At 39.1% G+C, this 25,430-nt stretch overlaps 1 protein-coding gene across 1 annotated transcript in view; it reads right to left on the bottom strand.

Moving 5' to 3' along the window:
* The window catches only part of LRRC72 (leucine rich repeat containing 72), a 41,634-nt gene that overhangs the window by 4,306 nt on the left and 11,898 nt on the right, over positions 1 to 25,430 (bottom strand). The window contains exons 4-7 of the mRNA XM_022590042.2: positions 18,861 to 18,942; positions 17,649 to 17,759; positions 9,839 to 9,928; positions 8,755 to 8,907 (exon numbers count right to left, since the gene is read on the bottom strand). Coding sequence (XP_022445750.1) covers positions 8,755 to 8,907; positions 9,839 to 9,928; positions 17,649 to 17,759; positions 18,861 to 18,942 — 436 coding nt within the window. The remainder of the gene's footprint in view (positions 1 to 8,754; positions 8,908 to 9,838; positions 9,929 to 17,648; positions 17,760 to 18,860; positions 18,943 to 25,430) is intronic.

Raw genomic sequence — 25,430 nt, 5'->3', positions numbered from 1 at the left:
TGGTGGGAGTACACATCAGAATCACCTGAAAGGCTTGTTAAAACATAGCTTCCTGGGTCCACCCTGAGTTTCTAATTCAGTAGATGTTGTTTGGGGCAAGAATGTGCATCTGTAGCAAATTACTAAGTGATGCTGCTGCTGCTGATTTGGGGACCACACTTCGACAACCACTGCTCTACACTATAGCCTTCCGCATCCAGAACGTGTCCTCCAGACATTACTTCTATTCTATAGGACATACAGGGGATAAAGGGACACGTTGAATTATACTTTGTGGAAACAATCATACAAATTGAGGCATTCCATAATGTAACTGGCCTGGTCCCTTCAAAAAGTCATGGGAAAAATTTAAGACTATTTTATTTTTATTTATTTATTTTTTTGCGGTACGCGGGCCTCTCACTGCTGTGGCCTCTCCCATTGCGGAGCACAGGCTCCGGACACGCAGGCTCAGCGGCCATGGCTCACGGGCCCAGCCGCTTCGCGGCATGTAGGATCTTCCCGGACCGGGGCACGAGCCCGCGTCCCCTGCATCGGCAGGCGGACTCTTAACCACTGCGCCACCAGGGAAGCCCAAGACTATTTTAAAAGAGAAGTCTGCCACAACAACCAAATGTAATCGTGAACCTTGACTTGATTCTTGTTTGAAAAAGCAGCTGAGACCTTCAAGATGGCGGAAGAGTAAGACGTGGAGATCACCTTCCTCCCCACAAATACAGCAGAAATACATCTACATGTGGAACAGCTCCTACAGAACACCTACTCATCGCTGGCAGAAGACCTTAGACCTCCCAAAAGGCAAGAAACTCCCCACGTACCTGGGTAGGGCAAAAGAAAAAACAGACAAAAGAATAGGGACGGGACCTGCACCAGTGGGAGGGAGCTGTGAAGGAGGAAAGGTGTCCACACACTAGGAAGCCCCTTCGCGGGCGGAGACTGCAGGTGGCGGAGTGGGGGGGGGGCGCTTCGGAGCCCCGGAGGAGAGCACAGCCACAGGGGTGCAGAGGGCAAAGCGAAGAGATTCCCGCACAGAGGATCGGTGCCGACCAGCACTCACCAGCCCGAGAGGCTTGTCTGCTCACCTGCCGGGGCGGGCGGGGATTTGGGAGCTGAGGCTCGGGCTTCGGAGGGCGGAACCCAGGGAGAGGACTGGGTTTGGCTGCGTGAACACAGCCTGAAGGGGCTAGTGCGCCACAGATAGCCGGGAGGGAGTCCGGGAAGAGTCTGGAGCGGCGGAAGCGGCGAGAGACTTTTTTTGCCTCCTTGTTTCCTGGTGCGCGAGGGGAGGGGATTCAGAGAGCCGCTTAAAGGAGCCCGGACACCAGAGACGGGGATGAGACGCTAAGGCTGCTGCTGCAGCCACTAAGAAGCCTCTGTGCAAGCACAGGTCACTCTCCACACCCCCCTCCCGGGAGCCTATGCAGCCCGCCACTGCCAGGGTCCCGGGATCCTGGGACAATTTCCCCGGGAGAACGCACGGCACACCTCAGGCTGGTGCAACGTCACACCGGCCTCTGCCGCTGCAGGCTCGCCCCCCATCCGTACTGTCTCCTTCCTCCCGGCCTGAGTGAGCCAGAGTCCCCGAAGCAGCTGCTCCTGTAACCCCGTCCTGTCTGGGGAGGGAAGAGATGCCCTAAGGTGACCTACACGCAGAGGCGGGGCCATATCGAAAGCTGAACCCCAGGTGCTGTGTGAACAAAGAAGAGAAAGGGAAATTTCTCCCAGCAGCCTCAGGAGCAGCGGATTAAATCTCCACAATCAACTTGATGTACCCTGCATCTGTGGAATACCTGAGTAGACAACGAATCGTCCCAAAATTGAGGTGGTGGACTTAGGGAGCAACAATATATATATTATTTTCTTTCTCTCTTTTTGTGAGTGTGTATGTGTATGCTTCTGTGTGTGATTTTGTCTGTATAGCTTTGCATTTACCATTTGTCCTAGGGTTCTGTCTGTCCGTTTTGGGATTTTTTTTTTTTTTTAGTATAATTTTTAGCACTTGTTATCATTGGGGGATTTGTTTTTTGGTATGGTTGCTCTCTTCTTTCTTTCTTTTTTTTCTTTTTTAATTACTTTTTAATTTTTAATAATTATTTTTTATTCAATAACTTTATTTTATTATTACTTTTTTTCTTCCTTTTTTTTTCCCCCCTTTCCTTCTGAGCCGTATGGCTGACAGGGTCTTGGTGCTCCAGTTGGGTGTCAGACCTGTGCCTCTGAGGTGGGAGAGCCGAGTTCAGGACATTGGTCCACCAGAGACCTCCCAGCTCCACGAATATCAAGTGGCAAAAGCTCTCCCAGAGATCTTCATCTCAACGCTAAGACCCAGCTCCACTCAACAACCAGCAAGCTACACTGCTGGACACCCTATGCCAAACAACCAGCAAGAAAGGAACACAAACCCACCCATTAGCAAAGAGGCTGCCTAAAATCATAATAAGGTCACAGACACACCAAAACACACCACTGGACATGGTCCTGCCCACCAGAAAGACAAGATCTAGCCTCATCCACCAGAACACAGGCACTAGTCCCCTCCACCAGGAAGCCTACACAACCCACTGAACCAACCTTAGACACTGGGTGCAGACACCAAAAACAATGGGAACTACAAACCTGCAGGCTGCAAAAAGGAGACCCCAAACACAGTAAGTTAAGCAAAATGAGAAGACAGAAAAACACATAGCAGATGAAGGAGCAAGATAAAAACCCACCAGACCTAACAAATGAACAGGAAATAGGCAGTCTACCTGAAAAACAATTCAGAGTAATGATAGTAAAGATGACCCAAAATCTTGGAAATAGAATAGAGAAGATACAAGAAACGTTTAACAAGGACCTAGAAGAACTAAAGAGCAAATAAACAATGATGAACAACAATAAATGAAATTTTAAATTCTCTAGAAGGAATCAATAGCAGAATAACTGAGGCAGAAGAACAGATAAGTGACCTGGAAGATAAAACAGTGGAAATAACTACTGCAGAGCAGAATAAAGAAAAAAGAATGAAAAGAATTGAGGACAGTCTTAGAGACCTCTGGGACAACATTAAGTGCACCAACATTTGAACTATAGGGGTCCGAGAAGAAGAAGAGAAAAAGAAAGGGACTGAGAAAATATTTGAAGAGATTATACTTGGAAACTTCCCTAATATGGGAAAGGAAATAGTTAATTAAGTCCAGGAAGTGCAGAGAGTCCCATACAGGATAAATCCAAGGAGAAACACACCAAGACACATATTAATCAAACTATGAAAAACACAAAGAAAAAACTATTAAAAGCTGCAAGGGAAAAACAAATAACATACAAGGGAATCCCCATAACGTTAACAGCTGATCTTTCATCAAAAACTCTGCAAGCCAGAAGGGAGTGGCAGGACATATTTAAAGTGATGAAAGGGAAAAACCTACAACCAAAATTACCCTACCCAGCAAGCATCTCATTCAGATTTGACACAGAAATTAAAATGTTTACAGACAAGAGAAAGCTAAGAGAACCCAGTACCGGCAAACCAGCTTTACAACAAATTCTAAAGGAACTTCTCTAGGCAGGAAACACAAGAGAAGGAAAAGACCTACAATAACAAACCAAAACTATTAAGAAAATGGTAATACGAACATACATATCAATAAGAACCTCGAATGTAAATGGATTAAATGCTCAAACCAAAAGACATAGACTGGCTAAATGGATAAAAACCAAGACCCATATATATGCTGTCTACAAGAGACCCACTTCTGAGTTAGGGACACATACAGACTGAAAGTGAGGGGATGGAAAAAGATAATCCATGCAAATGGATATCAAAAGAAAGCTGGAGTAGCAATTCTCATATCAGACAAAATAGACTGTAAAATAAAGACTATTACAAGAAACAAAGAAGGACACTACATAATGATCAAGGGATCAATCCAAGAAGAAGATACAACAATTGTAAATATTTAGGCACCCAACATAGGAGCATCTCAGCACATAAGGCAAATGGTAACAGCCATAAAAGGGGAAATTGACAGTAACAGAACAATCATAGCAGGGGACTTTAACACCCCACTTTCACCAATGGACAGATCATCCAAAATGAAAATAAATAAGGAAACACAAGCATTAAATGATACACTAGGGCTTCCCTGGTGGCGCAGTGGTTGAGAGTCCGCCTGCCGATGCAGGGGACACGGGTTCATGCCCCAGTCCGGGAGGATCCCACGTGCCGCGGAGCGGCTGGGCCCGTGAGCCATGGCTGCTGGGCCTGCGCGTCCGGAGCCTGTGCTCCGCAACGGGGGAGGCCACAACAGTGAGAGGCCCACGTACCGCAAAAAAAAAAATGATACACTAAACAAGATGGACTTAACTGATATTTATAGGACATTCCATCCATAAACAACAGAATACATTTTCTTCTCAAGTGCTCATGGAACATTCTCCAGGATAGATCATGTCTTGGGTCACAAATCAAGCCTTGGTAAATTTAAGAAAATTGAAATCCTATCAAGTATCTTTTCCGACCACAACGTTATGAGACTAGATATCAATTACAGGAAAAAATCTGTAAAAAATACAAACACATGGAGGCTAACAATACACTACTTAATAACCAAGAGATCACTGTAGAAATCAAAGAGGAAATCAAAAAATACCTAGGAACAAATGACAATGAAAACACGACAACCCAAAACCTATGGGTTGCAACAAAAGGAGTTCTAAGAAAGAAGATTATAGCAATACAATCCTACCTCAAGAAACAAACATCTCAAATAAACAAACTAACCTTACACCTAAAGCAATTAGAGAAAGAAGAACAAAAAACCCCAAAGTTAGCAGAAAGAAAGAAATTATAAAGATCAGATCAGAAATAAATGAAAAAGAAATGAAGGAAACAATAGCAAAGATCAATAAAACCAAAAGCTGGTTCCCTGAGAAGATAAACAAAATTGATAAACCATTGGCCAGTCTCATCAAGAAAAAAAGGGAGAATACTCAATAGAATTAGAAATGAAAAAGGAGAAGTAACAACTGACACTGCAGATATACAAAGAATCATGAGAGATTACTACAGCAACTATATGCCAATAAAATGGACAACCTAGAAGGAATGGATAAATTCTTAGAAAAGCACAACCTTCTGAGACTTAATGAGGAAGAAATGGAAACTATAAACAGACCAATCACAAGCACTGAAATTGAGACTGTGATGAAAAATCTTCCAGCAAACAAAAGCCCAGGACCAGATGGCTTCACAGGCGAATTCTATCAAACATTTAGAGAAGAGCTAACACCTATCCTTCTCAAACTCTTCCAAAATATAGCAGAGGGAGGAACAGTCCCAAACTCATTCTACGAGACCACCATCACCACGATATCAAAACCAGACAAAGATGTCACAAAGAAAGAAAACTACAGACCAATATCACTGATGAACATAGATGCAGAAATCCTCAACAAAATACTAGTGAACAGAATCCAACAGCACATTAAAAGGATCATACACCATGATCAAGTGGGGCTGATTCCAGGAATGCAAGGATTCTTCAATATACGCAAATCAATCAATGTGATACACCATATTAACAAACTGAAAGAATAAAACCATATGATCATCTCACTAGATGCAGAAAAAGCTTTTGACAAAATTCAACACCCATTTATGATAAAAACCCTCCAGAAAGTAGGCACAGAGGGAACTTACCTCAACATAATAAAGGCCATATATGACAAACCCACAGCCAACATCGTTCTCAATGCTGAAAAGCTGAAACCATTTCCACTAATATCAGGAAAAAGACAAGGTTGCCCAATCTCACTACTATTATTCAACATAGTTTTGGAAGTTTTAGCCACAATAATCAGAAAAGAAAGAGAAATAAAAGGGATACAAATTGGAAAAGAAGTAAAACTGTCACTGTTTTTAGATAACATGATACTATACATAGAGAATCCTAAAGATACTACCAGAAAACTATGAGAGCTAGTCAATGAATTTGGTAAAGTAGCAGGATACAAAATTAATGCACAGAAATCTCTTGCATTCCTATACAATAATGATGAAAAATCTGAAAGAGAAATTAAGGAAACACTCCCATTTACCACTGCAACAAAAGGAATAAAATACCTAGGAATAAACCTACCTAAGGAGACAAAAGACGAGTATGCAGAAAACTATAAGACACTGATGAAAGAAATTAAAGATGATACAAACAGATGGAGAGATATACCATGTTCTTGGATTGGAAGAATGAACATTATGAAAATGATTATACTACCCAAAGCAATCTACAGATTCAATGCAATCCCTATCAAACTACCAATGGCATTTTTCACAGAACTAGAATAAAAAAGTTCACAATTTGTATGGAAATACAAAAGACTCCAAATAGCCAAAGCAATCTTGAGAAAGAAAAACAGAGCTGGAGGAATCTGCCTCCCTGACTTCAGACTATACTACAAAGTTATAGTCATCAAGACAGTATGGTACTGGCACAAGAACAGAAATATAGATCAATGGAACAAGATACAAAGCCCAGAGACAAACGCACAAACATATGGTCACCTTGTGTTTGATAAAGGAGGCAAGAATATACAATGGAGAAAAGACAGCCTCTTCAATAAGTGGTGCTGGGAAAATTGGACAGCTACATGGAAAAGAATGAAATTAGAACACTCCCTAACACTATACACAAAAATAAATTCAAAATGGATTAAAGACATAAATGTAAGGCCAGACACTCTAAAACTCTTAGAGGAAAACATAGGCAGAACACTCTATGACATAAATCACAGCAAGATCCTTTTTGACCCACCTCCTAGAGAAATGGAAATAAAAACAAAAAGAAACAAATGGGACCTAATGAAACTTAAAAGCTTTTTCACAGCAAAGGAAACCATAAACAAGGCAAAAAGACAACCCTCACAATGGGAGAAAATATTTGCAAATGAAACAACTCACAAAGGATTAATCTCCAAAATTTATAAGCAGCTCATGCAGCTCAATATCAAAAAAACAAACAACCCAATCCAAAAATGGGCAGAAGACCTAAATAGACATTTCTCCAAAGAAGATATACAGATTGCCAACAAACACATGAAAGGATGCTCAACATCATTAATCATTAGAGAAATGCAAATCAAAACTACAATGAGATATCATCTCACACTGGTCAGAATGGCCATCATCAAAAAATCTACAAACAATAAATGCTGGAGAGGGTGTGGAGAAAAGGGAACCCTCTTGCACTGTGGGTGGGAATGTAAATTGATACAGCCACTATGGAGAACAGTATGGAGGTTCCTTAAAAAACTAAAAATAGAACTACCATATGACCCAGCAATCCCACTACTGGGCATATACACTGAGGAAACCATAATTCAAAAAGAGTCATGTACCAAAATGTTCATTGCAGCTCTATTTACAATAGCCAGGACATGGAAGCAACTGAAGTGTCCATCAACAGATGATAAAGAAGATGTGGCACATATATACAATGGAATATTACTCAGCCATAAAAAGAAACGAAATTGAGCTACTTGTAATGAGGTGGATAGACCTAGAGTCTGTCAAACAGAGTGAAGTAAGTCAAAAAGAGAAAAACAAATACCGTATGCTAACATATATATGGAATCTAAGAAAGGAAAAAGAAAAAATAAAAAGGTCATGAAGAACCTAGGGGCAAGACAGGAATAAAGACACAGACCTACTAGAGAATGGACTTGAGCATATGGGGAGGGGGAAGGGTAAGCTGTGAGAAGGTGAGAGAGTGGCATGGACATATATACACTACCAAACGTAAAATCGATAGCTAGTGGGAAGCAGCCGCATAGCACAGGGAGATCAGCTCGGTGCTTTGTGACCACCTAGAGGGGTGGGATAGGGAGGGTGGGAGGAAGGGAGACGCAAGAGGGAAGAGATATGGGAACATATGTATATGTATAACTGATTCACTTTGTTATAAAGCAGAAACTAACACATCATTGTAAAGCAATTATACTCCAAGAAGGATGTTAAAAAAATAAATAAATAAAATTTATAGAATACAGGATCCTAAATGGGTCAAAAATCTAAATTCACTAGGGTATGTTACTAAACCTAGTAGCAGGTTTAGCTGTTGTGACCAAATAAACATATTTCTTTAAAAAGAATTGCAGAACAAAAGATAGATGTATTCTCGAACACTGAAAATATCATTGAACCTTACACTAACCTTGGACACTGTATACTCTTTGTTGTGTGAGAAAAGTTAACCTCTTTTTACTTAAGTCACTGTAGTTGGATTTCTGTTACATACAAGAAATTAAATTCCATCTAATGAAACATTACTGAAGATATTCAGGTTATACTTGCATATGATCACCATCTATGAGAGTACAACAAAATAATAGTGCTTATTTCTGAATGGAGGAATTGCAGATGATCTTTATTTCTTCTTTATATTTTTCTATATTATCAAAAACTTATAGCCTTAATTGTTGAAATTATCCAGTGTCAATGGTAATAATAGCAATTGTAGCTTATTCATTGAGCCCTTTATGCTGTGCTAGATACTGGGGTAAGGACTTCAATGTATTATCTCGTTATCACATTATCTTATTTAATACACACAAATGAAGATGAAAGTTATATATTTAGGTAGGCTAATAAAATTGGAAAATATTTATTTCACTACATAACTGTTTAGCTTATTGTAAATTGAAGTTATTATGATAACTAAATTAACCAAAAGTTTGAGAAGTTTTCATTTCATTTTTTTCATTTTTTTTAAATACCTGAAGGTACTCTCTGGGCTGGTTTTTGCTTAAGTGGTGATCTTGGATTCCATGAGGCATCTACTTTTCCTCTGAATGCTATTGATTGAACAATATGAGACTTTTTATGGTTAAAAATCGTAATCATTGATCTTCTTTCTTTTTCTGTAACTTCTGATAAATGCAAAAAGTAATGTTATTATATAACATTATAAATAGATATGCAGAGTGATTCAAAATAGAATTACTTTTAAAAATGGATTTATCCCATGTTGTATGTGAACATCCTGTCAAAATTAATTTGTAAAAAGTTATTTCCATAGTCTTACAAGTGCTCAATATATGTCCCTCATGTCACAAGGCACAAATCAATCCTATCGCATCACATTCTAACACATCACCATGGATGACTGAAATTGCAGCTGTGCTACATCCCTTCTTTTCCTCATGGCTATGTGGAAGAAGAGGAATAAACATAAGGTTTTAATATATTCTCATTTAGAAGTTACTCAATTATAAGTTATTAAGAATGTTCAAATCTGTAGAAAGGTAAGTAGATAGGTAATAAAGAACTTCTGGGTAAAATAGACCTCAAAAAATGTAAAATGTAATGCACTGAGGTTGATTTTTCTTTTTTGTGGCTTATATAAATCAGACATACTAGTTTATCTACAATGTCTAAAAATATATCACATAGAAGTTATTATATATGTTTTAGTATATATATACATACATATTTACAGAATTTCAAAGAATATGACTTTTAGAACTTAAATAGGCCTATGAGACTTAGCCCAATTGTCTCATTTTTGAAATAAAAAATTAAGGGTGCCGGGGGGTCAGTGAATTGGCATTCAACACATTACTGTCAAAACTAGAATCAAAAGGAGACATTTCCTCATGCTCAGTTAGATGGCCTTTCCTATAAAGTGGTCAACAGACATGAATTCCTAAACTATAGCAAATTTCATACAGCAAACATTTCAAAAATAAATAATTGAAAAACTTTACAAAGACAATTATTTCCAAAAAACATCAGCAGTTTAAACCACTGAGTTATAAGACTGACTCTCAAATATTTCTCTGCAAGAAGAGGTGTTCTTACGATTTCCGTCAAGCAACTCTACTCCTGGAAGGTGGTAGATTGTGTATAAACGGTACAAGTTATATCGGCATAAAGGGTTTTGGTAGAGAGCTGCAAAGAAAGAATCCAAATTAAGATGTCAGGTTTCGAAATCAGTTACATTTATCACTTGATAAAATATGAGAAATTGCAAGGTTAATATAAAACATAACAGTATGTAAAGCTCTGCTTCACAGACCAATGGTTTCACCAAACCCTTACTTATTCATCGCAGGACTTACTTTTCCTATCTGTTAAATTCATTCATTCAACAAATATTTTCGGAGTGCTTACTATCTACTAGGAACTGTGCTAGGTGCTGAGGACATATCTTTGACCCAAATCTGTCACAAATGAGGAAACGTTTAACATGTCCGTAAATTAATCAGTAAAGAAAGAACTCAATATCAGCTCTAGAGGGTTCTTGATGCTGCTCTTTATTAAAGTATTTGTTCATTAGTTCTCTTCTTCCAGTCTCAAAGGTCACATGGGTGCCTGCGTGGAGATGGGCAGAGTTGTGGCACACTGTTCTATTATAATTTTCTTCCTCGGCTTCACACCATTGCACCTAGTTCAGAACATATAAATGCCAGTAGCAGCTTCAGATCTCAGCAGGAGTAGAGGTGAAGAGATGCGGGTTTTGCATCTCATCTACCTCTGGCCAGGCACAGGGGACTCGGATTTCCTTGTGCGCAGGTGCTAGGATACTTAATGAACCAGGCTGGAGGTGGGAGGCATGCTGATGCGGAAGAGCTCCAGGCGCTTCTGACATGACATCCCTTAGGCATCAGCATGTAGGTATATTTTTTAAAATCTTCAGCTAGAAGTTGTATTTTATTTCCATGGAAAAGGTACTTTCCCTATTCTTCTTTAGATAATATTAAACAGGATTATTTCAATACAATGTGAAATAAAACTCTTATAATTTCCACTTGGATATCTTTAGCTATTGAATTCCACCTACACGTAATTTCTAGAAAGTACTCCTGGAAAAGAGGAGAACCACTAGATGGCAGTAGCAGAAAGAGCTCCAGCTTGTGTACAGAAACATCACTCAACAACATGAGGCTCATTTAACGTACATTTAAATCTAGGAGTACTGCTGTAGCATTTGACTAGTTATAAAATACAAAAAGGTTTGATAAAAGCATGAAAGTATTAAGCATTAGAAACCCAGAAAAAACTGATCAATATTTATAAAGAAGAGCTTGCAACATAAAGAAGAGGGGGTCAAGGGGGATGCTTGAAAGACAACAAACTAGATAAAAACTGAAGAAGTTAATCATCTGAATGTTTTCTCTGCAGGCAATAAAATATTCTGATATTTGTTGTATAAACACAAACTTTTCTGGCTAATAAAGTCGTTATAGGTAGCTATTCGCTGTGGAAAACATGAGCTTTAGAGGGACTTAAAGCAGGCAATGGAAGACACCTGGTGCATAAGAAACAAAAGTTATAAGAGGAAAGGCAAAAAAGAAAATGTAGAGCCAGGGGCAACAAGAAAATTTAAAAGAAAGGAAATATGTATCTATTGGGGGAAATGAGAGGAAAAATGAGATGGATATTTTTCAAGATTTCTTAAGTGACAAAACTGGTTTGAATTTTAATCTCAAAAGAGAAGGAATTTAAAGTGGTAGCAAATAATTATAACTACAGGACAGGGAATAGAACGGATGTATACTAAATCAGTAATAAGGACAGATTTTAAAAGATCCACAGGGATCATACCTTGTAGTTTGAGCCAGACAAAGAAGAAAAAAGGTCACCCTTCAAGGGTATAAAAGCAAAACACGGCCTCCCCTGGCGGCACAGTGGTTGGGAGTCCACCTGCCAATGCAGGGGACACGGGTTCGTGCCCCGGTGCGGGAGGGTCCCTCGTGCCGCGGAGCGGCTGGGCCCGTGAGCCATGGACGCTGAGCCTGCGCGTCCGGAGCCTGTGATCCGCAACGGGAGAGGCCACAACAGTGAGAGGCCCGCGTACCGCAAAAAAAAAAAAAGCCAAACGCAATTGTTTTTTGCAGTGGCCTCTCCCGTTGCGGAGCACAGGCTCCGGACGCGCAGGCTCAGCGGCCATGGCTCACGGGCCCAGCCGCTCCGCGGCATATGGGATCTTCCTGTACCTGGGCACGAACCCGCATCCCCTGCATCAGCAGGTGGACTCTCAACCACCGCGCCACCAGGGAAGCCCAACAAAACACAATTCTTTTTAATGAGAGTTCAGGAGGGAGAAAAATTCACAGATGCTTTAGTGCAGAAGTCTGCTCTCTGGTTACTGTCTTGGAGAATAACATCTGACACCTCATAACACTATCCTACATTATAGCAGCTGGGAGTAGAGTCTGCCTTTGCATATGATGTTAATGGAAAATGTACCAACATCTTTCAATGATGTTTACTTTTAGGATACACTTCATATTCTCTTTTCCCTCTGAGAACACTACTATTTAATTTCTTTTCTTGGTTTTTCTTCCTAGTGCTTAGTTAAATAACTGCTTTACGTAAATTTTAAAACTTCTGGCTTCAGCTAAACAAATCACCAAATTTGGATTTACTACTATTACATTACTTATTAAAAAGGTGTCATAATACTAAAAACTTGATGCACTTATTGTGGTTCAACATTCATCTCATCATAAAATAAAATCTAAATGACAGCAAGTCAGAAAACTGGGCTATGAAGGCTAGTCTCTGACTAAATTAACTTAAAAAAATAATTAGAATTAAATAATTTTAAAAGAATTTCATTTTTATTATTCTTCACTTTTTTTTCTTACTCTTAAATGTTAGAAGGAAGCAATCTTATTTTTAATTATCTTTTTTCCCCTCTATACTATTAAGCATTTAACATTTTGCATTTATGAGTTTTGGATTGATGCCACTAAAATTACCATAAATAAAGTTTCTAAGATATGATATTCGTTTCCTGTGTCTGAAAGTTCTGAAAACCTTCTATGATGTATGGGTACATTCCTTTAGAAACTATGAAGCGAAATTGTTTACACTTTCACTTTCAATAGGTTAATACTATTTAATCCACCTTCCCTCTAGGCTACTTATAGAGTACACCTTGGTGGCGCCAGCACTGTCTTGCTTATCTTAATTTGGGATTCTGAGTCTAAGCAATTTACATTTACCCAATAATATAGCAAAATGTTTCTACTACCTTACTGCACAAGCTTGAGTTACATGAGTCACATGTGTGAAGCTACTTCTTATTGAAACAGAAGAGGGAAAAAAAGTCATCTAAATAATTGGCTCCAGTTAATTTTTTTTTAACTTTTAAGGCAAAATTTAAAATCACCATTTAAATGAACCTGGATGTTTTTTAGACCACCTTTGAAGAAAGTTGATGTAATTAATAAGGTACCAACATATCCATTTTAATAGATAGGAAAACAGATGTAGAGAAGTTAAAAGCAGTTCCATCTGTGCCCATACAGAACAGCCTGTGGAAAGAAGCTCAACTGTCAATGATCAGACAGAGGTTCTGGCTCAAGGTTACTTAGTAAGGTCAGCATCTCCATTGTTACCATGTCATTTTAACTAAAATCTCTGGGCCACAGCATACCACATGATTGTACTGAATATGGAAATGATCCCTGATTTTTAAAAGGCAAACCTGGACTAAAGCAAGAGTTAGGAGAGTGAGGGATGCTGTTTCAAGACAAACAGCAGTGAAAGACCCAGTTGGCTCTTTTTATTGAGTGGACTGTCCTCTTGTGTTGTTTGGGAGGAGTGGTCCCACCCTGAGGGGCATTTCAGGGTAAAGAGTCTCAGATGAAGAGACCACTGAGACCATAGTCCCACGCTGACCTCTCAGCATCCCTCTTCACTCCCTGGCTATTTGCCATCAGCAGTGGACTGCGGCCAAATGAGGAAAGGCAGGACGTGCTTAAGAGCAGAATCTGTAAAAAATGGAGACCTTCTCTTTGAAAGGGGCACTTCCTGTCTCCAAGGGTGAATCCTTAAGTCTCTGCTAGGAAGCAAGTCTTAACAATTACGGAATGTAGGAGTTCAAGTATACTTTCCAATACTGGAGCTTAATGCAACATAGAGAAAATTTGAGAAAAATGAGGAGACTAAAGATTTAGGAACAGGAGAATGGGTTAAGTATTTTGTTGCTATTGTCGGTGGTGTTTTCTCTCTCTGTGCTGGGAAAGAGGCAGGGAGACTGAAGGTTAGTGAAAGTCCGCAGCCACAAGCAAATCTTTGACACATGCAGATTTAGAAAGAGTTTGGAGGAGGGAAGGGAAGAGGAAAATGGAGCCAGAGGGGGAGGGTGTGGAAAGGTAGACTGCCCGGAGAGAAAAGGTGTGGCCCTCCTGACTCAGCCTGGAAGTCAGGAATTCCAGTTTGTAGGACCTCACACTCTGCAGCTGGTTTTAGGCCTCCCTGAAGTTCCCAGCCACGTGTATACTGGGTAATCTCTTGGCAGTTCTCCTCATTGCCAGTGGAGGGTGCAATGCTGAAATGGGTTAGAGGTTTACCCTTCAGGCTATTTTCTCACCCTATGAAGAGCTGTAATTGAAGTGGAATAATAATAATAATAATATTTTAGCATTTTAAACAGTTTTATGACTTGAAAAGAAAAGTTTTAACACTTGAAAATACATGGGGGACTTCCCTGGTGGCGCAGTAGTTAAGAATCCGCCTGCCAATGCAGGGGACAGGGTTCAAGCCCTGGTCTGGGAAGATCCCACATGCCACGGAGCAACTAAGCCTGTGAGCCACAACTACTGAGCCCACGTGCCACAACTACTGAAGCCCACGCACCTAGAGCCCGTGTTCCACAACAAGAGAAGCCACCGCAATGAATAGCCCACGTACCGCAACAAAGAGTAGCCCCCACTCTTCGCAACTAGAGAAAGCCCACGTGCAGCAACGAAGACCCAACACACCCAAAATTAAATAAATAAATTAATAAATTTATATATATTTTAAATACATGGATTTCTTATTGTAGTTAATGAGCTGAATCTAATCTGTGATTGCAAAGGAGGTTCATAGGAACTTAATCAGGGGACATTACTGCACAATATAATTAGTAGCTAGTAAATGCCAACATTTTTTTCTTAATTTTTTTAAATTTATTTTTGGCTGTGTTGGGTCTTCGTTGCTGCGCACAGACTTTCTCTAGTTGCAGCGAGCAGGGGCTGCTCTTTGTTGCGGTGCCCAGGCTTCTCACTGTGGTGGCTTCTCGTTGCGGAGCTCGGGCTCTAGGCGTGCAGGCTTCAGTATTTGTGGCATGTGGGCTCAGTAGTTGTGGCTCGTGGGCTTAGTTGCTCCACAGCATGTGGGATCTTCCTGGACCAGGGCTCAAACCCGTGTCCCCTGCATTGGCAGGTGGATTCCCAACCACTGTGCCACCAGGGAAGTCCACCAACACTTTTTTGTATAATATCTTTAACCAAAATAGGGCAAGGGTTCAAACTGTGCATATTTGCTACCAAAAATTTTCAGAAAATGCATTTTTGGGTAACCTGATGCAGCATTTTCTCCATTTCAAAAAATGATCCCTCTACAAGATTCTCAGTTGGAACAATTTATAGTCACTATGATTTTAAATAGAGGTCATTTAAAATGTTGTGACAGGCAATGATATGGACCTTATACTACCAGGCTGACCTAATAGCCTTTCAGAGAACTAGAAAAGGCACTCCTGCACCCCACCTCAGGGCTGACACCATTCTGCACCCACATACACGGCTGGTAAGGCAGGCAAGGGCTGAATTTCAGACTCCACTTACCCCCCCTCCCGCCAGGCACTTTTGTTTAAGGCATAACACTGTTGACTATGATGGGGCAACCTTGATGGCTAACCTCCAAATCCTACATTGTAAAATAAGCTTGCTTAAATTATTCAGTTCTTACATTTAGCAAATTGTCCAATTAGTTTTGCATCAAGCCCCCTCAGTTCTGTAAGAAATATTTAGGCTGAGAGTTACAAAACTATAAGCTCCATAAAGGTCTAGATAGGGTCTTTCTTGTTTACTTTTGTATCTCCATCTATTAGTGTCCTTAGTGAATGCATGATAAATATTTATTGAATGAATGAATGATAAACAGAAGAAACAAGGCATGAGTTTAAGTTTCAACATTCCTTAGTAGTCTGGTTAAAGCTCTGAGCCCTGCATTTCTACCATTAAAGAGGGAATAATTCTAATCACATCATTGGATTGCTATGAAGATTTAAATGAGAATATAGTAAGAAAGCATTTTCTCAACATTCAAACATGTTATTATAATTATTATTCAAAATGTCAGTTTTTTGAAAATCTATTTACCAATCAGCAGAATTTCTAGACTGTGTGCATCTTAATTCACTATCTAATTTACATAAGCCATAATAAAACAATTTTTTGTCGTTACTCCTTCAAACCAATTAATGCTTTACAGAGTTAGCTTAATATTTGAAGCAATCCTGAGAGGTAGTTATTAGCCCATTTTACAGAAAAATGAAGGTAAGAGAGAGTTCAAGATCTAGTATAACCAGTCTTTTAATCATTTAAAGACATTTTAAGCATTTGTTCAGCACAGAAAGGCCAGGTAATTCAAATATGCAGGCCAATCCTGATAAGTCTTTCACAGACCTTATCACGCCTCAAAAATGAGCATTAAATTCCTTAGAACTTGGGGTACTTTTAATAGTTGGGTTTAAAGAATCTTACCTATAAGAACTTAAATCATTTCTCCTTAATATAGTAGGTATAACTGATTAACACTCAAAATATTTGAAAATTTTAATAACTATGTATTGAGCTGATTAGAAGCTCCACCATCAACACCACTTTACACATATTCACAACACTATCTTTGGCAATTCTGAGAAATGAATAGAAAATAAATAGGAAAAAACCATCTATTTTATGACCTTGTATAAAGAAGTCTACAAACTCTGAGGTTTGAAAACCCCTTCACTGCTCTGAGTTTCCCTTGGTCCACCTAGAACCATTTGTTCTGAATTGCAATCGTGTACCAGTTTATTTACCCTTCGACACTATAAGCTTAAAAACAAACAAACCAACCAAACAACTATAAGCTTATTGAGAGTAGGAACTGTGTATTATCTATTTTTCCAACCCACCTCACACCTTCTTCAAATACTGAGGTCAGTTCCTTGCTGGGTGCGATTCAATATATATGAATTGTTTGCTGTTCACCCAATAGGAAGATTACGTTAAAACGTGCTCTTTTTTTTAGTGTAGGGGGAGGCAGTGTCAGTTTTACTAATATAATTCACATATCACACGGTTCACTAATTTTAAGTATACAATTCATGGTTTTTAGTATATTCATAGAATTGTGCAACCATCACCACGTTCAATTTTAGAACATTTTCATCACCCTGAAAAGAAACCCCAGACTGTCACTCCCCAGACCCTCATCCCCCCAGCACTGGGCAGCCACTATTTAAAAACAGTTACCTCTCAGTGTTGCTGTCTCGATAGATGTGCCCATTCTGGACATTTATATAAATAAATGGAATCATATAATATGTGCTAAAACTGCCTTTAGAGGTAAAACCAAAAACACAGATTTAAACATGTACCTCCTCTCTTTTTGCTTTCATCATTTCCATTTGGCATGCCATATCATTTCACAAAAATTGTTTTTCTACCTGTTGTTCTTTCAAAAATGTATTTTTAAAAAGAAAAAGATCTAGTCTTGTTTTCTGGAAACTATCTAAGTAGTTTTGTTATAAACACTGATCTAATTTAAATTCAAAAAATGAAAAAATGTCCTGTGTCATCACTACTTTAAGTTATGGCTATATAAAAGTGCAAATTAATACTTAGGGTCTTCAGATTTAGCATTCCCTTTAATTCCTTTACTGTTGCCTCAATGTTTGTTAACTCATTGTGGTGCAGCAGGAGTATATGCAACGAATGCAAAGAGTGCAGGCCTAAAAGAAATTAAAATATTTGTATAAGATTTTAAACATTTTTAATGCTAATTAAACATGCTACCTAAGCAAAAGCAAAGAATACATTACATCTGGTGAAGGGAGGAATTATTAATAATATGATGAATTATCATTAAGAATACAACAAAGCATAACAATTCAAAAAAGTGACTGTAATTTGGGAATATAGAGCCAATTTCTTTCCACTGTTTTTTTTTTTCTGTAGCAATGATTTTGTTTGATTCTGAAGGGGTTGTTTTCGTTATCCTTATTTTGTTTGTTTTGTTTTGCCAATGTTGCTTAGTTTATAGTGCCAATCCAGGAAATGGTTATTCAAATCAGTATCTCCCCCAAACTGCTCAACTAAATATTTTCTTTACACAATGGGAAGCCAAATATTCCTATCATCTTATTGATTCTAACTTGCACATTTTCCCACATTTTTAACATAAGTGAAAGTGTGTTGTATCTTTGCAATAACGACATCATAGTTGAATTGGCAAGGTTTCCTTTCTTCATGGAACAAGGAATCATACTGGATCTCAAAATTTACGATATTTCAATTCTGCAGCATGTAATACAGAAGAAAAACGTTTTGTACCATACTTCTTTGTATCTCATGATCCTAGTATATCATATACTTTTATACCAGGCTTGAAATTGTCAGTTTAGAGATTGTTGCAGGTACAAAATTAACTCAGAGTGAAACAGAAATTTGGCTGGGAAAAATTACAGCCTGTAAAAATATTTAAAACTATTTATGAAGTCATTATTTTTTATTAATGCTCCCAAACATTAAAATTTGCTTCCACAATATCTAGTTTGTGTCCAACTGTGCAGTAGAATGGCAAAATTTCTATGCTAAAAAAAGATTCTTTTACATCTTGAATAAGATACATGACAATATTGAGCTAAAACCATAATCAAACAGCACATCTTAAAATGAAATGTACACAAGAACATTAAAAAATAACAGCTTCCATCATATATTTTCAACAGAAATGTTAAAACAGATTATTGCATGCCATGAGCAATACCATAGTTGAAAGTTATTATTTAATTGAAAATCAATTCAATCAAAAGACAAAATTTAAGACATACCTTGTATATCAAATATTGCATTGTTGTTTAGGTATAGTTCTGCCAGACAACAGTTTCTAGTTATAAATGTTATTCCATGGAGCTGAAAATGAGAGTTAGAGAACAATATTCTTTCTACAATAATTACATGTAATTACATACAGATATAAAATTTTAATAAGAACCATAGACGTTCAGCATTTGCTGTTTTTATTAATTATGTGCAACCTTTTGATCTGGGCCATGAGTTATGTCTGGATTGTCTTTGAAGTTACGTATGATAAAAAGGGTGCTTTTAGCTAACTTAATACTCGAACTTCTCTTACCACGTTTCCACCAAACTCCCTGAAAGGTTTTCAAAGCCTCTGGAATCTGGCCTATCCTTTTGCTCTCACAACCTTCCCTACATTTCTCTGCCCTAGAGTCACATTGGATTTGGCTCCATATATGCACTAATTCACCACCACATATTATTAAGTGCCTATTATGTGCCAAGGGCTCTCTCCTCCGATAATGCTGAATCGTTTCTGCATCTGTGTATGAGTCACGATTTCTCTTTGCCTGCATGGATTTTCCTCCTGGTACATTTCTGATTATTCTTAAGGAACTGCCCTAGGCTGGCAAGGCCTATCCAACCATGCCTGAGCAGGCTGCCACAAGAAGTTTCCACTGCTCCAGGGATTTGTTGAGACCGTTCTTTGATCTCTTTGCATCTCACTGCTGTCTTCTTGCTCTGTTTTGACCCACTTTTTGTTTCTCTAAACTTCCACCTGCTCCAGCATTTTAAGTCAGATCTCCTGAGAGATGGTCTAATTCTGCAGTCAGTGCTCTACCTCCCCTCCCCAAGCTCTACCTCCGAGATTGTCTAATTCTGAATTCCCTTTCTTTATGCCCCAGTCTATGAACCATCTCCTCTTCTCAGGCTCACTGTCCTTTGGGTCAACAGATCTCAGCTTAGCCGAGGACTCTGTAATCTGACCACACAGGAGGTCAGTGCTAACAGCTCAACCGGCCACCATCCCCAAGGAGAAGACAAGGCACAGAATAATCCTGTTACTTTACAGCTCATCTTTTTTTAAATAAGGCCTTTCCTGACAACCTCCATGCCCATGAATCTTCCTTTTCTTGTCCACATCCAACACCTCCTATGACTTGTGCAATTACTTGATCACTAGTTTCGTGTCTTCCTTAAGGAAAGAAACGATGTTTCTTCAGTCTGTTAGCCTTCCCACCTCTCCATTCTCCTAATGATATGGTGAAGCTGCATCTTACTTTTAAGATTAGATTAGAAATTCGGTGTACTGTAAGAATTGAAAATAGTCAAAACACTCTTGAAAATTCCTCAAATGCACCATTAAAGTACATGATAGGAGTATTTAAACTGAATTCAGAAATGTTTCTGTTACCCTGCAAGGAGAATCCCACTACTTTTTTAAAAATACTGACTTTATAACCTCAATAGAAGTTGACAGATTTGTTTGAGTTATGAGGATGAGGCATGGTAGGGTCTTAACGTGGGGCTGGTATGTTCTAAAAGCAGCCCTTAAGTTAAATGGAACAAGGCTAAGTTTACTGCTTAATACAGGATCTAGCAGGGATGAGAATCATATGAAATAGTTATTGATCAAGTGCTTCCTAATTTATATATACAGAAATATATGCTTATGATTGTAAGTTAGTTTTACATGTTTATTAAAGCCTATCACAGTAACTACTGTCATCAGTTAAATAGAACTGTTTTGACCTTTGGTTGTTTGATTCAGATAGACAGATGCCAACCTGTCTGATTTAGTGAGGATTTATTGGAAATTTTACTCATGCCCTCTCGTATCTCAGAAAAGCTATTTTAGATTTGTAATCAAAGTTTGAAAATGGGTTTCTTTAATGAATTGTCTTTAATTTTTTCTTATATTTGTAACAGTCACAAATTATGAAGCTATAAAAGGCACATGTGCTGCTCATCTCATTGTCTCACAGTCTCATCTGTACCTAATTATGTGAGCACTCATGCAGGAGAACCACCAGTAACTGCACTTCAGCTTTGTTAAGTCACAAAAGGAGCCATGTTTCCCCCAGGTAGGAGAGACCCTTCAACACAGTGAGGGGTGGGTCCCAGTTGGCTTCATATCCCTTTCTACTCTTCCTGCTGGCCTCCTGACAGCAACTCACTACCTTCCATCCACTCCCTGATCTAATGAGAGCCACACCTAACATCAGCCTAGAAAGAGAACACCAGGGCAAACCACGACTTTTTCTTCTCTCTTTTTTCCCAGTTGCCTGCTCAACCACACATTAACAGAACATTCTAATTAGTTGAGGTTTTAATTTCTCTTGCGTTACACATTAACTCAAGAATACTAATAAACTCAACCATTTCATCTTGACTATAGAATAATAACTTTCCCAAGAGCATTAATATCTTTGGACCATGATTATTGGAATTTTAAGATTGTACCTTTCGTTGGGGCGAAATGAGTGGGAGGAATGTAGTGAAAAGAGATAAGGCCAGATCATGAGAATCTTGGGGAACTAATAAAAGATTTTGTGCAGAGGAGTGTTATTGCCCAGTTTTATTTTGGAAAAAAAAAATGACAGGGAAGAGTACTATTTAGAGGAGATAGTAAGTATAACAGCAAGAGATGAACAAAAATGGTGTTATGCTAATTCCAAAGAATATATGGGTCCCAGAGTAGAGTAATAACAGTGGGAGAAGAGCAAAGTAGAGGGAATTGAGAGATAATTCCAAGGCAGAATTCACAGGACTTAAATAGACATTGCAATGTACCAAGTTGTTGAAGTCAAGATGTAGGAATGGGAGTTGGAAGACATGCTGATTGTTCTGACACTCAAACCATTGTTAAAGTAAAATGTTATTATAATTATCCATTTAGGAAAATCTGTACTACTGAGTCTAAGGATTGCCATAGGATTTATACTGAATGTGACATTCCACAAATCATATATCTTAGCTCAGGGCTGAGCACATAGCAAGGGCTCAATAAACGATAGCTTTTATTATTTACTATTTAACCATTATTATTTTTCATAGAGCTGAGAGCACTTACATTCAAGGTAAAGCTCTTACATGTAACTGCTGAGGTACTAGTGGGGAAAATTTTACACCAGCATGAATTTAAAATTAAGGAGGCATTCTTTTAGAGCAGGATTTCTCAACCTTTACAGCTATTGACATTTGGGGCCAGATAATTCTTTGTTGGGGGGCTGGGGAAGCTGCCCTGTGGATTGTAGTATGGTTGGCAGCATCCCTAGCCTCTACCCACTAGATGCCAGGAACACACGCACCCCAGTTGTGAAAATCAAAAAGGTCTCCAGACATTGCCAAATGTTCTCCTTGTGTGTGGGAGGTGTGGCAGGGGTTGCAAAGTCGCTTCTAGTTGAGAACTGTTGGTTCAGAGTCAAGGGGACAGTCATATCTTTTTTTTTTTTTTTTTTTGCGGTACGCGGGCCTCTCACTGTTGTGGCCTCTCCCGTTGCGGAGCACAGGCTCCAGACGCGCAGCCTCAGCGGTCATGGCTCACGGGCCCAGCCGCTCCGCAGCATGTGGGATCTTCCCGGACCGGGGCACGAACCCATGTCCCCTAGCATCGGCAGGCAGACTCTCAACCAGTGCGCCACCAGGGAAGCCCTCTTTTAAGTGCTTATTATGACCCAAGCACTAAGCTAGATGTTTTCACCATTATCTAATATGATCCTTCCAATAGCCCATGTTGTTTTGTTCCCTTATTTACCTAGGAGGAAACAGGCTAAAAGAAGTTAAAAAACAACTTTCTCAAGACAACAGAGCAAGGGTTCAAACTCAAGGCTATCTGACTTGGATCAAAAGTTGGTGTATAGGGCTTCCCTGGTGGCGCAGTGGTTGAGAGTCGGCCTGCCGATGCAGGGGACACGGGTTCGTGCCCCGGTCCGGGAGGATCCCACATGCTGCAGAGCGGCTGAGCCCGTGAGCCATGGCCGCTGAGCCTGCGCGTCCGGAGCCTGTGCTCCGCAACGGGAGAGGCCACAACAGTGAGAGGCCCGCGTACCGAAAAAAGAAAAAAATAAAGTTGGTGTATAGTACACCATACATTATTGTACATTATTTTAGTGTGGAAAATGTTATTATAGATAAGTATTTTGATTATGTTTTAGATGAAGACGTTTATAAACAATGACCTTGCCAGAATAGGTATTTTTATTTAAATTTAGTTTGTAAAAGTTGTCAACTGTTCAGTTTTTGCTACATGGTAGAAACTCAGATTCCATTTTGGACAGTTGCTTGGTGAGGCATTATATACAGGTTTCTCATCAAATGCTTACTCTAATCTGTGACACATGAAATACACCCAAGTAATGCTAGGTCTTCCAGAAATAGAAGGATACCAGCATTGTGACAACAATATTATGAGCTCACTACTAAACGTCTGTAAAAGAAAAATTTTGAGGTAATGACCCAAAACACAAACAGATCAAATGTCTATATACCTTTGAAACTGTAGTATAAAATGCAAATCACTTAGATCACTCGTCTGAGCAGACCCAGCTTCTTTTCTTAGGAAAGCTGGAGAAGATGAACTGACCTAAAATTCCCTCAGTCAGCCTTGCTAAAAGATGAGACAAGGCAGGGAGTCTTCAGAAGGCCTCAGTTAATACGCACCTAAGAGCAGTTGCCTCCCACTAATTACATCGGCGGAGATTAGAAACAGATGACCCAGAAAGAGAGGAGCTGCAGGACTAGTAGATATCTATGCAGTACAAGGAGAAAGCAAGCCCTCGGAGAGCATAATGAAGGAAGCGGGGCAGCCTGAGCAAACCTAGGAAAGCTGGGGCATTGCACGTCCTCAGAAACAACTTGTACCTATCTAATTTGCTGGTTCCAGGTCAGATCAGAAGCTCCAGTTTTATCATCCACTACATAATAATGGGGAGAAGTGTGCACCCTTCAAGCATGTTAGGCTCCAAACACACCAAACTACATTCATCCTTTGTCTCCCCAAACCACTGCTTTCTCTCATTCCATTCCAGGCAGTTTGCAACCACAGTTTCCTCACCAGGAGTACAGCCACACCTTCTGCCCTTCCTAATTCTATCACTAGAGCAGGCACCATCACATTTATTTTTATATTCTATCAGTAGCCTAATGCAAGTACAGAATAAACCATATTACAGAGGATGCTTTGGGCTCCAAGTAACTCCTAAGCTCAACTCAAACTGGCACATAAATTAGAACACTTATTATCTCACGTATCAAGGAGTTGTGAGAGCTTCAGTCTGAATATCTCAATGCTTCTCTGATCTCTGCTTTTCTCACAATGTTGGATACATCCGCAAGTTGATAGGATGGTTCCTGGCTTACTAGCCAGGCAAGAAAACATCCAGAGGGAACAAGGGACCTCTCTTCTAGTGCTCTTTTTCAGGAATAAGGAAACCTTTCACAGAAGTCTCCCAGTAGCTACCTCCAATATTATCTATTACGACAGCCGGGTTATGAGCCAATTCATTGACTAGCCACTCACAAAGAAGATGGGATTATCCTGATTGGTTTAAACAGTTCAGGCTCCACCTCTTGGAACTGGGAATGGAGCCACCTACCTGACTAAAAAGAAGTATGTACCAATACCTTAACCCAGATTCTGCTGTATAGGTAAAAGAATAGAATGGATAATGAATGGACAACCAATAATGGTCAGTACATACATCTCAACAAAGTTGTTGATTGAATAAATGAATAAACAAAAAAAGGTGTGTTCATTTTATTTTACTATTTCGTGCCTTACTTGTTCCTAAATAAAGGGTTGCCTAATATAATGTAAGAACAATGCTGGTCACAAATTTAGATCATTGTTAACAAAACATTACAATTCTAAATATTTGTATTCCTTTGTCAATGTTGATGATTTTCACCATGATTCTTCATACCATTTCTATTCTGGCAAAGTAACTTCTTAGTGGTCCACCTAATATAATCTAGATATTAAAGAAAAGTAATAATCAAAATTTTCCATGCGAATTTTGATGACGTACTATCATAGGTAATATGCCCATTAGAGTTTGGATCCTGAATAAGATTTTAATTTTTCATAGAGTGTGAATACTCAGGCAACTTAGCAACCAGTCAATTATTGATCAATAGAAAAACTCACGTTAGCTTATTCACTCCTCTCCTGACCACTTAAAACTTATTCCAAACATGATATCCTTTCAGGGTTATATGGAATAGATGTCTATTTTTAAAAAACAAAGTTAAGTGATGGTTATTTTGGAAATAATATAGTATGTTGAGCATAAATAACCAAACACAAGAAGATAATTTAGCCCTTTGTTGCACCCTTTCCCCTTCCAAAACAAAAGAAAGTACAATAGTTGACAGTGTATGCAATCCCTTCCTATGTACGTAATGTATCTGTAATTCAACTGTGTGAAAATTCAATGACTGGCTGAAGGTGGGACGGTGTCCACTACAAGAAAGCCAAAAAATATTACAAAATCCCTAATTATACCTCTCCCTTTAGAAATATTGCCAACATTTGTACATTCTTTCCTTCAAAACTGAATACTGAACTCCACAAGGAACACACATGAAAAGCAAAGATT

Source organism: Delphinapterus leucas, chromosome 9, assembly GCF_059928025.1.
Source record: "Delphinapterus leucas isolate spDelLeu-1000000601 "Yukka" chromosome 9, BTC_Dleu_Yukka2, whole genome shotgun sequence".
Lineage (NCBI taxonomy): Eukaryota > Metazoa > Chordata > Mammalia > Artiodactyla > Monodontidae > Delphinapterus > Delphinapterus leucas.
This window is presented reverse-complemented; position numbering and strand designations above follow the sequence as displayed.